Source organism: Drosophila gunungcola, chromosome 3R (assembly GCF_025200985.1).
Source record: "Drosophila gunungcola strain Sukarami chromosome 3R, Dgunungcola_SK_2, whole genome shotgun sequence".
Taxonomy (NCBI): Eukaryota; Metazoa; Arthropoda; class Insecta; order Diptera; family Drosophilidae; genus Drosophila; species Drosophila gunungcola.
The window spans coordinates 11,632,689-11,649,999 of NC_069139.1; the positions used below are offsets into that span (position 1 = coordinate 11,632,689).

Sequence of the window (17,311 nt, forward strand, 5' to 3'; positions counted from 1 at the left end):
ATTTATTGCGAATAAGTTGTTAGTAAATATCGATAAATTTTTTGTTTCATAAACGGTCACACTAGGCGTGTGCGATAGTGAGCCGGAATCGCATCGCATCGCATCGCGGGCGCTTACCAACACTGTTTTTTTTAGGGACAGCAAAGAGAAGCCCAAACATTGCGGATTAATAGTTAATTTTGTATTAAAACTCAGGAAATAGTGTAAAATTAAAGCGGATTTTTAAATCATGGCCAACGTGGAGTCTATGATAGTGGAGGAAAAGACGCAGGTCAAGCAGATTGACCGCGAGAAGGTTTGTTTGGTCGCCCGGCGATGTTTACCTCGCGTTTCCCCTGGAGATTTATTTGGTTTTTATTGTTTTTTTAGACATGCCCGCTTCTGCTCCGTGTTTTCTGCTCCACGGGTCGCCACCACTCTGTTTCCGAGTACATGTTCGGCAATGTGCCCACCAACGAGCTGCAGATCTACACCTGGCAGGATGCCACCCTCCACGAACTGACCTCCCTGGTGCGCGACGTCAATCCAGATACTAGAAAAAAGGGCACCTACTTCGACTTTGCCGTGGTATATCCAAACTTCCGGAACAACCACTTTCAGATGCGCGAAATCGGAGTGACCTGCACGGGTCAAAAGGGAATCGACGATAATAAGACGCTCGCCCAGGCCAAATTCAGCATCGGGGACTTCCTGGACATCTCGATAACGCCGCCCAACCGCCTGCCGCCCACCGCCAGGCGCCAACGCCCCTACTGATGCCGCATTACACTCTATTCTAATCATTTTTAATCTTTCACTTGACACTCAATGGAGTATGGACATAATTATAAGTGGAATACAAGTAAGACGACCTATGAGCTGCTTGACTTAAGGGACTAAATGTGCTGGGGATGATCAGTTCCTGTAGATGCCATTCGGGCGCTTCGACTTCTTCTTGCCCAGCTGCGTCATGTCGATCTCCAGGCCGTTGGGCAGCACGGCGCGGTTCTCCTCGTAGTTGATGAACCCGTTCTCCTGCAGCTCCTCCTCGTTGTTGCGGTTGTTGGGATCACACTTGATGCCCGTCTCGTAGTGGTACTCGCGTTTGTTGCCATCCGGATCGATGTAGCCATATGTGCCCCTGTTGGTAGAAAATTTGTGAGTTGGGTTTATATATCTATTTTGAAGACTTATTCTAAAAAATATTATAGGTTATGAAAGATCTAATATGATCATGAGAAAAGCCATAAACAATTATTTGGTTTTGCGTTCCGTTTAAAATGGGCATAACCACAGCTGTTTTTCAATTCAGATTCCAAACAACTACTCACTTGGTGATGCAGTCGGTGCCAATCAACTCCTCCTTGAAGGAGCCATCGTCGTTCTCGTAGCCCCAGGTGATGCTGCCATCCTCGTTCTCCTCGCGCCACTTGCGAATGGTCTGGGAAACGGGTTGCCGTCGTCGCTGTTGCTGCTGCTGGTGCTGTTCGGCGCGATCGTCCTGCAGTTGATTCTGATCAATGATGGGACGTGGCTGGACGGGCTTAGGGCGTGGCCTGGCCACAGGCTGCGGTGCTGGTGGCTCAGGACGCAGGGCTGCGGCGGATGCCGGTCTTGTTCGAACCACTGTGACCCGTTGGGGTTGATTAGGCGGTGGTGGCAGAGCAGCTGCCGTAGGCGTGGGACGCTCCAGGCCAAATCTCTGCGAGTTCTCAAATCGACCGATGCCAAAGTCGTTGAAGGCGACTGGACGGCTTAAAGGCGTCGGAATGGAGGGTCGTTCGGCGGGGAAGCGAGCAGGAGGGGGCAGGATGGCAGCTGGCTGCGAGTCCTCGGTCTGGAGGAACTGCTGCACCGGCGAGGGTTGCTCAACGGGTTGCTGGCCAGCCAGGAAGGCGGCAGCTGCCTGCTGGAACTGCGACTGTTGAGCCTGGGCCAGCTGTTGCTCCCGCAGAATGTTTGGCAGATATGGTTCCGGTTGCTCATCCTCCGCCGACTCAGTCACTGGGCGTGGTTCCTCAAGGGAGATGCGTTGCGTAACCGCTGGCAGGATGGCATTTTGCTGGCGCAGTGAAGGTCCAGGTCGACGGACCCTTAGCACAGGCTGACGGTGGGGCTGTGAACCAGGTGATGCCACCGCTCCGGGAATGTTCAGACGTTGGGGATAGTTTTGGGCCTCGACCAAAGCGAGGGCGCCGCAAACGAGCTGTAAAATGGATGTCATTAGTACAAGTGGAGACCATATAGGGATCGACTGTGCCAATTGCCGGAACAAGGCGTTGTAGCCGCTTTGGCAACAGCATGCCGCACGTGGCCAATTTGCCAATTCATGGTATCTCGGTTTAGGCTTTGCCCCTCTTAATTATTTATTTATGGCCAGTTTAGGCCTGCTGTTTGCCCAACGGCTTCTTAGAATTTTCATCACTCGACGACGGTTTTGGGGGTGGTCGATCCCATCGAATTTGGTAATTGAGACCATTGAATCAAAAAGACTACCCGTCTTTTAAAACATTTTCTAATAAATTCGAACCATTATTATTGGGTTATTGCCGGAACTAACTCCGCAAGCTCTTGATGGTAGACTATGTATTTATTTCAAAAAAATGTATTTTTGTATTGGCATTGCGCTATTAATTAAAAAACTTCGTCACTTGCAGTCACCCATTTTTGTGGCACTTCTTGGTTAGCTGCTCACCTCACACCTCAGTAAACTGGTTTCAAATTTATCAGCCGCTTATGTACTGGCGCAGCAATTTGTAATTGTAACGGTGTGGCGGCGGCAACAACAACAGCGACAACAACAACTGTGGCAATAGTGTAATGCCTGTAAATGTGGAACATAAAACAAATCGCGATTTTTGCCCCGCCTCGCTGCCGATCGATCATAAAAGCCAAAAGCAAAACCAAAACCAAATCCAAGCCAAAAGCCAGGTTAAGACAAGCCGAAACCAAAAGCGAGACCAAAAACAGAAGAAAAACGAAAACATTTCAGTCTTGCCGCCTGGATTGCGTAATTTGCATGGCCGGAGCCGGAGTTATGCGACTCTCGTGGAGGCATGTGGCATGTGGCAAGCACATTGGCCAAAAGTTTCCGGTTCGCGGGAAAGAAGTCAAAGTCTAGGACAAGTGACCGACCGCCTAGTCGGATACTTTATTTCTCGCACTATTTTGATGTGTCGACTTTTAATGAGTAGCCGCTATTACAACACAACTCCAAATTCATTTATACCCGGCTTATGGTTTCTCGCCCTCTGCTTCGGTTACCATCTGGCCACAGATCAGATAACTTTTTGCCCCACTTCGCGGGGTGGCTTATAAAAAAAGAACTAATGGCCGGGGAAGTGAATAAAAGTCGATACGGAATTATGGTTTCCATTAGAGTTCTTGACACAATTGGAAACCTGAACTGGGTATTAGATGCAAATTATTGGCCTATAGGGATTTTCTTGATGTTAAAGTATTTATTTTTTTGGGGATAATAAAACTTATTATAGATTTCTAAATAGTTTTTAAATCAACAACATCGGTTTTAATAATAGTGATCACTGTATGACATAGTCATAAAGAAGTACTTCATTGCATATGACATTATTAATCTAACTATTTCCTGGTAATAACAAAAGCGCTACAATTGGAGTTGTCGCCCATAATTCAATTGTTCAAACATGAATAACTATTTCAGCTTATGATAATCGATCGAATCAATGAAGCCTTCGGCTCATGCAGATTTTGTTATGCATGGAGTCAACACATTTTTCTGCTGTTGTTGCTGTGCTATTATTATCCATTACTTTCCTGTATCTGAGGCATTGGCTCTGTTTGTGTGCGGGGAACATTCAAGCCGAACGAACATTCCAGTGGCCAGCGGCTTGGCTGGCTGCCCAACTACCTGGTCAAGTGAACTACTTGGCTTTAAAACTAATGAAAAGCCAAGCCAAGCCAAGCCAGATAAAGACAGAAACGGAGCAGCAACAAGGCCTGGTGCAGACACTTGCAGCTATTTATTTGGGTGCATTGCTCGGCAGGGGAACTTGATTTGATTTAATTGCTTTTATGACTCCGCCTTGCGTCTGCGTCGCAGTTCAAGGAAACCGAAAATTTCGTAGGCATGTGTGTAAGTGTAATGGAAGGTGTTCCCAACTTGAAACCGAAACTGAGACCGAAACCGAAACCGAACCAGGTGAAGCCAAGCCAGGCCAAGCCCAGTTGGATACAGGCGTGGGTGTTCCTCTTTCGGAGCATCATCATCATTTTCATAATCAGTGAAAGACAACAATGGATGTTTATGCGTTGAATGGGGCTCCTGGTCATTAGTAACAATAACTTGGCTAAGGATATCTGTCCCGGCCTTGACTGCCAGATGGCCATTGACCGAACCGAGCGAATGAAATCGAAAATATGTCCTATGCCAGCCAGGCATTCGCGGCTTTTTTTCGTGTTGGCCGGACTCGTTGAGCTGGAATAGTTGTCAGTGCACTTTCGAGCCGGCTTCGGTCTCAAATATGTAACACTTTATGCATGTATAAAGGCTTATTTATGCAGACACATTATATACCCGTTCATTACGTAATCCCAGCACACTACGCCCAAATGCGTCGCGGTGTGGGCAAGTATCTGTATCTGTACCTGTATCTGCAGCTAAATCTGCTGCAGCCACTCCACTCTAACTGAATGGAGTGTGCGTGCCGAGAATTTGCATCGCCTTGGGTGCGCTTTGTGGATGTGGATCCCAATCGCCCATAACTAGTTATTAGCTGCGGCCACCAACGACCTTGATACACATAATCGGGGCTAGCACAACAACAACCTGTCGTGACGAACTGCACCCGAACAATACTCTCCGCAAATTGCCGGCAAATTAAGTGTTTCTTGTCATTAACAATTCATTTTCTGGTCCGAATTTTGGCAAACTCATTAGGCCGTATCCATAATTTGGCCAAGTCAATCAATCAATCAAGCAAAAGCATGAAAATCTGATTAGAGACGCTGATTTATGGTGATCTCAATACCTGTTTTGGATTGAAAAATTAGAAGTAAAGCAGTTTTTAGTTTCATATTTTCTAAAAATCTGTAATATTTTTAAAAAACGTTTTCAGATTTTTCCAGTGGCGATGATCATTTTTCACTGGATATTTTAACTTGACTGTTTTTTTAATGTAACGTATAATATTCAATGTGGCTATAAACAATTCAGTTTTTTTTTTGAAAGGTACAAAATTTAAATATTTTTGACACTTTTTAAAAATTAATCATAATCATAATTTTTCGTTTTCACCAATTTAATCGAAAATAACAAAATTTATTTATCCCATAATTGACAATTCATCAGCTTTGCGCAGTAGCAAAGGCCTTTGATAATCTTTGGCTGTACAACAAATTGAACTTAAGGCAATTGTAAGTCTATTTCGAGAGCCCAATATTCAGGTTAATAATGGATGTTGGCGGGAATTTTGCAAAGTTAAGGCGGAGCTGGGCTTAAAGCCAACAAATGCTCGTTAAATTTCTGACCCGAGGGCTTGGTTTGGTAATTCCTCAGGCGGAATTCTTTGGCCACACAGTGCAAAACAAAACAATTGCTGGGTGATTGTATCGCATATTTATGATGCGAGTTCCTTTGTGCTCTGGCTCGATCTTTAGTTTTATGATGCCGAATGGAATGAAATGTCAATTGGCCAACACTAATTGCTAATTGCATTGCATTGAGACACAATCACTGTCACAACTCGCGAACTTTCTATAAAATGCAAATACTCCTAAATTGCAATGTCTCAATCTGAAATCGACTATGGATCTTAAGCTGGCAACCGACCGATCGACCTTGATAGTCGCATATTTATGATTCACTTGCATGCATAGTTGTTGACTTGACCGAGAACACCAACACGTTTGATCCTTAGATGGGTTTTCCATTTAACTTACCGCAATAAGCTGAAGTTTCATGATGGAAATGCCCTTGGTATTCCCTCTTCTCTTTCCTGGCCTTTGGTTACACTTCCGCAAGAGGAAAAGAAAGCACTATTAATGGTGGGAAGAACAGACTTGTCCGCAGGGCACCTGGTACTTCTTGGCCAACCGTTGATCGCTCAAATGCTGGGCCCGCCAGGTGCGCAGGCGGTTTTATAGCTCCAGCTCCATCGCCAATCGGAGCTTTGGCAAGTAGCGGAAAATTTATGTGAGGCATGTGTTTGGCATGGCGAGGCAATTAATGACCAAGCCGAAAGTGGAGCGCATCTCCCGATGAAGTAACGAAAGTGACAGGGCAGCCTTTTTTTTTGTTTTGCACTCTTTTGTGGACATGAGAATTGTTGGTCTCGATCAGCTCCGGGAACGTGATTTAGTTTTAAATTACTTTTACCGCCTTTAACGGTTTGCTCAAAAATGTGTTTGGCTGGCAACGCTTTAATTCAAGCTTTAAGTTTAATTTTGAAATTCAAAAGTCTATCCAACATAGCGTATGCGTAATGGTAAGTGTATTGAATAAGCTGACTAATGGACCCTTAGCATGGTTCCCAACCATTTTTTTTTTTTTTTTATAGGAACTTTTTATGATTTTGGTAAACATTAAATAAATCCCTCAAAATATGGTTTTAATAAAATTCAACCCAAATTAAGAACTCATTCATATTGCAAATCATAAAAATACTGCGTTTTTAATGCATTGAAAGTATAAATAAAATAAAATCATAGGTTATGCTAGAATGAGAAAAGCGATTTAGTGTGGGTGCGTAATGTCCCCCCAAAGGTCCAATATATATCACAGTTAGGCATGTCAAAACGGAAAGTCAGCTCCAGTTCCTCCAAAAAATTCCAATTCAAGCTCTGGGTTATTGCACATCCTTCATAAGACTGATGGCAATGGCGCCAATCAGGCCGCAAACTCCCATAACATTTAAGGGCAGCAGGGTATCAATGTGCTCCTATTGAAAGATACAAGTACAGATTGATAAAATTTAAAAAAATGGAAGAAAACGTTTTGAGGACCCACCAGTTGCCAGAGAAAGGGCACAAGGATTAGGGCAATACCCGATGCGAGGTTGCCCATGCCAACGCCAAAGTTGCGAACGATAGTGGGATATTGCATCGCAGTGTAGGTGGGAATGATGGCGTTGTTGGCACCAATAAGGCACTTGGCTGGAGGAGGTTAGTATATATTAAAGAAAGGCTTCTAAAGAAGAGTATAACTTACCTATGGTGGCCAGCGCAATCACACCAGTCTGATTCGGCACCAGGTTTGTGGCCAGACAACAGAGACCCGGCAGCAGCATGTAACCAATTAAACTCCGCCGAATTCCGACCTTCAGGACCACCAGGATGCTGATGCAGATCGACACGGCCTCCACGGCTCCAGCCACGGCACTGTTGATGTAGATGTTTCCGCCCAAATTACTAAGGTGCAGAGTGAGTCCGAAGTAGATGATGATCAGGGTGAGCCAGATGACCAGGGTAAGGCAGGTGGTGCGCCAATACTTGGCGCTGAACACCACCAGCAGGGGATTTACATGACCACTGGAGTTCGGATCTGGCGGATCAGCTTCGGCTGCCTTCACCTCATCGCCAGTTGCCTCTGGTGGCGATTCGACCGCCCGTGGAACCGCCGCCTCGAGGGTCTTGCGATAGTTTCTGGGCAGGCTGCCGCTGGTGCCGTTCATTTGGGCCGCTCGCTCAATTAGCTCACACAACTCATCCAACCGGCCCTGGGCCAAAAGCCAGCGGGGCGACTCCGGCAGCCAGTACCTAAAACAGATGGAAAGGGCGGTGAGAATCAATGCCATTCCCCGGTATCTATTGGCTGTTAGGAATTTTTTCATTTGATTTCGAGAGCGGTCAGCTAATGTGGCTTGGCACCCAAGGATAAACACTGAGGAATTTCCTGGACAGGGGTTTCTTTGTCCCTGCCGGAATCTAATTGATCCCAAGCATTGTGTTGTGCTCGGTTTTCTGTTGTCAATTCATTTAGTTGACTGCCTGCTGAAAATGTTTACGCTTTGAAGTTGAAATGCTCTCGGCAAAAGGCCAACCAATAACCAATCGAAGTGAATTTTAGAATAAGGGGTTTAATTTTTAAACTCAGGCTGGTTTTAAAGAGTAATCATTTTAATTCATTTGCCATATAAAAATGTTACCATAATATGTTTTACCTGCAATTTTACCAGTAATTGCAAGCTAAAGACACAATTTTTCACGAATGTAATAAACTATAATAAATTATATTATTTTTTTTCGTTTTCAAATGCAACAAGTTAAAGTCATGAGTTAACATCAATTATAAAATACTATAACACAAATCTTTAATTGAAAAATTTAAAGGAAGTGTAAAAAAGTACATTTCAAATTGAATTTAAAGTGTTTATCCATGCATAATAATTTAATTAATTAAGTAAAATATCATTAGGGCATTTATGAAATCAGAGCTGAAAGCAAAATGCATGAAGAGACCTCGATTTCCCTCCAGTTGGTTTTTCAATTACCAAATAAACGCCTCATAGTTGCAGAGCCTTCTGCAGGACTTAGCGCGTAGGCCAACTTACCAAATGCTGAGCATGATTAGCCATGGCCAGGAGATGGCCAGCTGCAGGTGACGCCAGTCGCGGATGAGGTAGGCCAGTCCGGCGGAGAGGACGTAGGAGATGGCCACGGGCAGAATGTTGAGAATGCCGATTACGGTGCGCCACTTGCCGGAGACCAGCTCTACCACCAGCACGAAACTCACAACAGTCACGGTCATTGATGCGAATCCAATTATAACACGTAGCGACATGAACATGGCCACCGATGTTGAGAAGGCCAAAATTCCACCTGCAACGGAGAGCACAGAACGCAGGTGGCGGCCAAAAGGGTTTGGGCCGGGGTTGCGGAATGTGGCGGAATGTCAGTGGCAAGGTCGGGCACGTAAATAAGAGTGTAAAGTCAATTAAAATCCCAGCCAGCCGGGCCACGGAGCAGGACAAATGCAAATGCAGCTGTTAGCCCAACGATTCACGGACAAAGCTGCATATAAATGACAATTAGAAAATGGATTCCCACTCAAATTGCCATGGTCAAAGGAACCCTTTATTCTGACAGTTGCAATTTTCCCTGTATAATCTATACAGGAAAATGGGATCAAAGTTTGGATCTTTAAGAATTACATTCAATTAAGTCATTATTAAGTAGATATATAAAATATTTTATATTTATACCCTTGCTGAAGGTATTATAGTATTATTCAAATTACAGAACTACGCTTTTCATTTTATTAAAATCTGGCAACTTCACTATTGTTTAAAAACCGGAGTATTATTGTTAAAAGAAATATTTAATTTTTGCAAAAGCTGCAAGGGTATATAAGCTCAAATTTATACCCAAAAAATTCATTCCTGGCTTTTGAAAACTTATTTAACTTTAGGAATAATGAATATAATATAGAATTATGAAAAAAAGTTTTTAAAAATGACTCAAGCCTTTGGTAATTGTTGTATTCCCCATTTACTCACCGAAAACGCTCTGGATAGTGACGAATGCCATCAGCGTGTGCCTTCTGCCGAAGCGGTCTGATATCCATCCACTTAGTACCGCTCCCGCAGCAGCTCCCACCAGGAAGCAGGTTTCCACCAGGCTGAGGATGTCCCTGCCGCAAACCAGCTCGAATTCCTGCACCAAAGTCTTGGCCGTTCCTTCCTCGTCGGAGAACTCGAAGTGGCGGCATTGTCGGTAGCCCAACTCCGTGGCATTCGCCGGCCAGTTGATCAGCTGGTTATCCTCGTAGTTCACTTGGGAATAGTCCATGTCGAGAAGCAGGCATCCATTGGAGGTCTGACTCATGTTTCGCCATTCGGAAACGCTCATCTGCAGGAGGTTGTCCGGCCGGGCACACCAAAACTCTTTGGGGGCAATCTACAAAACGTAAAATATGTGGGATTTCAGAGTGCCCGCCAATTTTGACAATAAGGTAACTTATACTAGCATAATGTAGGAAATCAAAGGTTAATCCTTAAAAGCAATTAGAGATAGCATTTACCATTACTTAAACTACTATATACTTAAACTTATCCTAGTTTAATGATACTATCAACACATATGTTTCTGGTTTTTGGTCTCCAAAATTATTGCATAATTAACTTTTTCTGTTTGTGCTTTTAATTGCTGATAAGAGCTTGAATTTATCACAACGACTTATTTTAATAAACTTGCTGATTGCAAATTTTTATAAACAAATATGAAACTTGTTTGTTCAAATGAGAACATGATTCCCAAATAAAAACAACTTTTATGTGTCTATTAAATCGAGCATACAAAAGTCACAAAATCATTATGCCAACTCTATAAAGGTTGACTATCATAAGCTCATAAATAACTTTGCATATAAATTATTGAGTTTTGAAGAAAAAAACTTTTCCTAGAATTTTGGTAAAAAGTTCTCATGGTAATACTTCAATTTGGATTGATTTGGCATTCGATTCACGTTTGCAATTACGTGCACTACATGAGACATACACTTCTTCTTTACTTCCACCACAGCCAATCAAAGCTCAAGTGCGGAGCTATAAATCGAACCAGAGATCAGGCAGTTTGGAAGCCATTTGCCACACAAATTTAAAATCGGTAGTAAGCCGTTTAAATTTCTTCCGCGTGTTGATTGCTGTTGGTTCGTAGTTAGTTTGTTTACAGCAGCCCCATTTGTCATTTGGGTTTCGATTGCGAATGTTTCGTGACAGGTTAACACGGCTGAAATTACTGAGTGTTGTTACAACACGAACAGAAATGTGCGGCCATCTGATTGATGATCGAATCAATGAGAGCGGCTTATCAATCGCGGGGGGTTGTTCACCACCGACCACACCGATACCCCGCACCATAAACAACTGCATACAACCCACAACAGGTTGATAGCCTCGGCCGACATTGAACGTGCCTCAATTAAACATTTAGTATGCGCTGCGAGGAAATGGTTTCAAGTTCAAGTTGAAGTGTAACAAGAAAGCGAAACATTTTCAATAATTAATGGTGAATGGAGCGGCGGTAAAAGGCGAGCATGTCTGGTTACGTTTTGGGTGAGGTTTTCCCCAGCCTTTCCCCTAATTTATGGCCAAAAGTCGACAAAAAGGCGACCGTTGATCGCGTGGCAGGCTCCGATGTCATTTGTGGCCGCCGTGGCAGTTGTGCTCTTGTCAGTCGGTTACATGTCACGTTTCAGGCATTTGCATAGCGAAACATATTCTCGGCAACAATATGATTTTGTGGCTCAACGTGGGCAGGTCTTGACTACCTAGGCTACATATATTTGGCTTGATAAATTGCAGATTTGCAGATATGCACGAACTGCACCTGACATTGCGCTTTTTCTAATGAGGCGCAATGACCATTGGCACACTGGTTGAGGCGTAATTTATTCCTAATCCTTAGATAGGAACTTTTTAGGCACTTTATTGCCCTTCAGTGATCACCACCATGTCGAGTATTTACCAGGTCAAGCACCCTATCTACTTCTTTGCAGCATAATAGAAATCTCAATTTAGATATTCAACTAACAGCACGATTAGCGACAGTACATGAACTATTGTTTCTAACAAAAATAGTGGCATATCCGTAATTGACTAGTTTGCTGAAGATCAATAAAATTTGCATTCAATTGCTTAGAAAAGGAATGCTGAGTTTGTTAACTTATACTTAGAATGTTTAAGCAGTCATGGGAATAATTTCCTGGTTCCTTAGAAAATAAAATCTATCTTATCCGTTAAAAGGTCTTGCTCATAAACTTTGGTTTTAAATATTACGACAGACTGAAATGATTTGGAATTCCTAAAGGAGGGATTTACCGGTCAATCACCCTTGCAAACTATTGCTTCTGAATAAATGTTCAACTTAATCGGGAATTTTTTGTTTCCTAAAAAAAATCAGCTCATAGATGTTATAATATTGGGTTTCTTATTGTACCTCATGATTATTATAACGTAAGTCAATATCAAATTGCTTTTTAGTTTTTATTCTCCTTCATAGTTTGTTAACATCTCCTACATCTTGGACTTGTCATGACTTTTAAAATACAATTTTAAACACATTGAAGATGAAGATCTCCTTGTAGTTAAATTAATTTTATACTATTTAATGGGAAAAAGGCTTGTCTAGAAATATCTCTATCTAGCCTTCTAGGAGATTTTCTGATTGGATTGAACCGGACTGTTAAATATAGTGCAATGCTTAAGTGGTTCAGGTGATCGTTAAGTTAATTGTTACAGGGTCATCTACTGACCCTAGGTAAGAAAGTATTTAAATTGCCATTTCAAATCTAAATTCCAATCCGATTTTGTTTATCTAGCCGATTGGATATAGACCAGTGTGCCAGGCTGAGTGTGGCTCACAAAGGTATTTCTGTGCGTTTTATTATTATTGTTTAATTAATATATTTAGACAGTTAGCGGTCAATATTGGCCTGTGGCAGAGAGTAACCTTTCGAAGACAACCTTGGGCTGACTCGAAGTCGGAGCAAACCACCGACACCACTGACACCATCGGCACCACCTGATATGGATCAGTTGGGAGTGGAAACTAATTGAAAAGTCTTGCCAGCTCGCTGGGAAATCGTGTTGTCATGGTGTCCGACCACAGAGCATAATCCACAAAGCTGTCGTCTTCTAATAAATAACACAAAGCGTGCAATTTGCAAACATGGCCAATTAAGATAAGGTAATCCAACACAAAGACTTTGTCAGATATATGACATTAAATTAGTCTAAACAAATCAACGACTTTTGGGGTGAAGGGTGGGCAGATAGCAAACTCGTTTCGGTTTAAGCCAATTCAAATTTGTTATTACTCAGCCGGTAAATATTGTGTGTCAATAATTAATGCCGAAAGTGGAACAATTAAAGTGGAAGAGTCCAAGGCGCATTTTAGTCTCATGAGTAGAAGTAGCTAATTACAAAAATAACATAAAGTATAACGTTTTTTGCGGTTTTAAAACATGTTATAAAATGAAGTGAGCAACCACTTTGAAATTCGAATTTAATCTTGAAACAAAGAAATAAACAATTACAAACGTTTAAGAGTTATACTAAGCCTCTAATTAACCGTGTTAGTATTAATAACAAGTTAGCTGATAAAAAATAATAATATTAATGGGTAATATATTGAGACATCTAAACAATGACTGAATTTTTATAAAACGTAAATTAAGGCCTTCATGTTTTCTCCCCCACATCAATCTTTGTAGTACATGCAGTTCAATAAACACATTAGTCGGGAGGCAATCAAATGTATCTGATATTCCGCTCCCAAATTCGCTCAATGAAACTGTATCTTTTGCGGATTAGTAGGTTGCTGCACACCCCACAAACAAATGGAGAGCGCGAACAGGGGCAACAGGTTTGAGCCACACACACACCTGCCATCGGAGTCACTCGAATTCACGTTATCACGAGTACTGCCCGCTGATAACTGACATTGAGGGAGGTACTTTATAGGTTGGCAAACAGAACCTTGTCAATTGTATTGTTGTGTTTGTAGTTGGCGTTGTCGCTGTCTTGATGCTTTAGCATTGGCCAGAATGAGTTGCACATGTGGCAGGCGATGGAGCGCAACGATGGCTATTGTGGGTGGCTTGAGGCCGAGCAATCAACCCCACTCACCTGAAACACGTAGACGAATATGTGGAAGGTGCAGATGGCCTGGAAGATGGAGAGCAGGGCGCACCAGAGACCCTGCCAGGGACTCAAACAGCCTAGGAGTCGCTCCAGCAGCTTGGTGTGCAACTGGTCCAGCTCCTCGATATCACTGGACTCCAGCATGGGCGAGGCCTCGCCTGGTCCAGCATCAGTAGTTAGCTCCATTTTGAAACCGCCTCAAGTTGCAACCGCTTGCGCCTTGCAATGCAAGTGAACTGATTTAGAATGTTGGCTTTCGAAAATGTATCTTATGAATTTCAAATGGGTTTCAGATGCAAGTTTTTGGCTGGCCGGGGTATTGCTCTGAGGTGTCGAGAGCTGAGAGTGCGTATGCCTGAGAGTCTCGAACGCCGGGCCTCAGGTTTTTATGCAGGCGCGGCGTTATTTCAGATTTCTGTGGGGGCCCTGAGATAATGTCCAACACCAACCGCGATATTACGATAGCCAAATTGCTTGTTAACTTGGTCTTCACACCCGACTAAGTGAGTCATTAAAGAACCACTTGATGACTTTATAACTGTGGACCGACGACCTTTTTCGGGGAGTGCCTTGACCAACTCCTCCCACAAGGTTGATGCACACTCTTCGACACGTCAACTTCATTTGGTGTATACCGCCAACATAAATATAACTTTTATAGAACCGAACTTTCTTTAGTTTGGCCTCGTAATCTTATCTACGACTGTCTATATTTGATTGGTTCATGTAAATAAAACGATGGCTTGCCAAGATTATATTTTCTAACTATTGGTTTTTGTTTGTCTTCCCAAGATAACATAGCACAGAAGCAATCAAATCAAAGTAGACCAACTCTTATGCATTAAACGCTATCAGAAGTGCTTAGTTATTGTATATTTCGCTACAATTCAATTAATTCCCTATAAATTATTAAAAATACTTTTTTTAGTTTGCATTGATAAAAATCTGGTGGCGTCTGGTAGATTAAAGTGCTTAAATTTTTAAATTTTAAATTTTTTTTTAAATTGCGTTCGAAAACTTGTATGTATGTTTTTGGTTCTAGCTTCTCCTAAGATATTCTTAGACACCAAAACCATTATTTAAATTTTATAAGCACTGTGGTTAAACTTCAGAGTATTTTCCAAAACAACTGATCAAACAATTCCTCCCTCTTGCATCACACAACTTCCTAAGGTTAACCAATCTCTATACTTGTTCCCCAATTCATGGGCTCTCAATTGGTATAATTAACCTCTGCAAAATAACTGTGCTCAGCTCGTCGAACTTCTTGGGTTCTTGAATGTCTATTGCAATTTCCACTTGTTCTTGCCAAGCACTATTAACCACCGATCGTGTGTGTCAAGGTCGCATGTGGTTTTTGCGCAGCTCCCTTAGATCTGGGGTTACTTTTTGTTGAGTGGGACATCAGCACGCTAGGCATTGATTACCTGGATTACCCTGATTGTCATTGTAGTAGCATCGAACCGTTGGAAAATGATGCACACGCAATCTGCCCACCAATAAATGGCTCCCAATTGGCTGTGACACCCTCCCCGAAAGTTGGTCAAAGGTGCTCGAAGGTCGCGAATCGCTTTCGAGAGGCATTTCAAACAATTCACTGGCGAAAAGGTTAAGTCAAGTGGGCCTGAAAATGTGTGGCCGAAATTGGCAAGCGTGTGTGGCTTTGATGGTCGGCCAGCCAACTCAAGTGGTTGCTCTCCAGTGTGTTATCAATTGTTTTTGTCGTTGTTTACCATTTATATGTTGCTTGGCTTTTATTCAACGTTACTCATTTAACGCAAACTCATTTTCTGATAACGTTTTGTAATTTTAGACGCTGTTTCGCTTTTCACCCGGCAATTACTTCATTGTCAACACTTGCATCCAAGAGACACACAACCAATTAGCTGCCTATTATTAGTGCAAATCACTCACAAACTTTACAGCTATAAATCAATCAATCAATTGCACAATGTTTTCTTCCGGTCTAAACCCCAACTGGCCTACATCCGGGGCACTTTTGTTGAGGGTGGTGGGAGGCTTACCTACCAAAATATTTGGTTTTGATGTTTTCGTCGACGCAATCAACTTGGCAAATATTTGCCCAGCCATAAAACCGAAACTCACCTGGAAGACAAACATGAACAGGTGAAAAGTGGTGGGCAGCTGGAACAGGCAGAGGAGCAGGGTCCACAGGAAGCTCCAGCGGGTGTAGTGGCCCAGGAAGTTGGATATCACGTCGCTGTCCGCATCCTGACTGAGGTCCCTGCTCGGCGGCTGGTCCCTGTCCGCGGAACCCTGATCCGCCGGGGGCTTCTTCAGGTCCTCGGAGTAGCGACGGAAGTCCAATGCTATGACACTGATTTCCGGGGTCTTCGGGCCGGGCCTTGTCTCGCGATATCCGCCATACAGGTTTGCCTCCAGGCTGCCCCTGCCCTTGTCGCGTGGCCCGCCCACACAGTCGAAATTCAGGGAACCGCGACGCAGCACGCCACTCATTGCGAGGAGGTTTGTTAACGCTATCTAACGATTTCCCAAGATATCCGATTTTATTGCTCCACTTTGCGTTGCGCCGATCGATAGATTGGAAATAAATAAAAAGCAGCGTCGATGGTTAGTATCTCAACCGTCGGCGTCGATCTGGAACCGTTAAAAGTTTGGCGGCTCTGTTATAAGCACTCTGTAAATCTGCAAAAGAGCGAAAGCTAAGGCCGAGGCATTGCCAGTATCGAAAAAGCTCAACTTAAAGCTCCGACTACCCCACGATCAATCGACTTGGCATAGGCCTTCGCAAGCTTTCGCTCAACTTGTTTGAGTTGTACTTCTTCCTTGGGAACCTTCCATTGTTTTGCACCCATAAAAATATCAATTTCAATTATTTATTTATTTATATGTTTTATTTTGACACTATATTTGCGTTTGCTTTGGTAATTTTGATTTACAACAAGTTATTTCAAGTGTTTCGCTTAACACTGTTGAGCAAGTGATCTTACTCCAACTTAACAATTAATTTAATTTTTTTTAGATTCGGGTATTCCGTCTATTTGAAGCTTAAACAAATCACTTACTTATGACAAATACATAACGAAGCTGATCGGATCCTAGCGGGTAAGTACAATAGGCAACAAAAATAAACTTAAAATTAGCGAAATAAAAAGACGGAAAATAATACAAAATACAAATGAGCAAATAACAACTTGGTAGGTAAGTACAACAAGTAATTCAACAGGTTTGTTTCTTCTAATTTGATTGTTTTTTTTTTCACTACATATACATACACAAACGCACACATATCCATATACACATAATTGTATACATTATTAAATGCATTATATTGGAAATTTATTTTGTTCATTTCATATACATATAATCTTTGATGACTCCAAACAATAAAACTCCTTGTATGTTCTGTGTCCCTATCAACAAACACATATATATACAAATCCATAATTGACCGTTACTAACTGACTGATCTGTTGTATATAAGTTTAGGGGTACGGATAGACTAAGGATTAATTGACTACAATTACTAGAGATTACAATTTGTTGCTTGAATCTGAATCTAACACTCTCTTTGCTCTGGAAGATTTAGCTCCGTTTTAATTGATCTCGTATTTGGAAAACATTTATTAATAGACAACAAGAAGACGACGACGACGAGATTATGCATACGTTGAGATATTGTCAAGACATATTGACAACAATATAATTTGAGTTTTTCATTGACTTGTGTT

General features: G+C 42.4%; 3 protein-coding genes across 4 annotated transcripts; 1 reads left to right on the top strand and 2 right to left on the bottom strand.

The window, feature by feature from the left end:
• The first annotated feature begins 89 nt into the window (after nt 1-89).
• On the top strand, nt 90-857 carry LOC128253714 (histone deacetylase complex subunit SAP18). Its single transcript, XM_052982330.1, has 2 exons — nt 90-295; nt 370-857. The coding sequence occupies exons 1-2, from the start codon at nt 230-232 to the stop codon at nt 754-756; spliced, it is 453 nt and encodes a 150-aa protein (XP_052838290.1). The 5' UTR covers nt 90-229; the 3' UTR covers nt 757-857.
• On the bottom strand, nt 769-6,085 carry LOC128253703 (protein piccolo). Its single transcript, XM_052982317.1, has 3 exons — nt 5,899-6,085; nt 1,311-2,185; nt 769-1,120 (listed from the first exon to the last, which is right to left on the bottom strand). The coding sequence occupies exons 1-3, from the start codon at nt 5,917-5,919 to the stop codon at nt 895-897; spliced, it is 1,122 nt and encodes a 373-aa protein (XP_052838277.1). The 5' UTR covers nt 5,920-6,085; the 3' UTR covers nt 769-894.
• Nucleotides 6,086-6,603: 518 nt separating this feature from the next.
• On the bottom strand, nt 6,604-16,210 carry LOC128253689 (organic cation transporter protein). 2 transcript variants are annotated; one of them, XM_052982306.1, is made up of 7 exons: nt 15,705-16,210; nt 13,584-13,778; nt 9,453-9,852; nt 8,508-8,775; nt 7,166-7,713; nt 6,965-7,110; nt 6,604-6,896 (listed from the first exon to the last, which is right to left on the bottom strand). In XM_052982306.1, the coding sequence occupies exons 1-7, from the start codon at nt 16,074-16,076 to the stop codon at nt 6,804-6,806; spliced, it is 2,022 nt and encodes a 673-aa protein (XP_052838266.1). In that variant the 5' UTR covers nt 16,077-16,210; the 3' UTR covers nt 6,604-6,803. The 2 variants fall into 2 exon arrangements, with proteins under 2 accessions (XP_052838266.1, XP_052838258.1); XM_052982298.1 differs by lacking the exon at nt 13,584-13,778.
• Nucleotides 16,211-17,311: the final 1,101 nt, after the last annotated feature.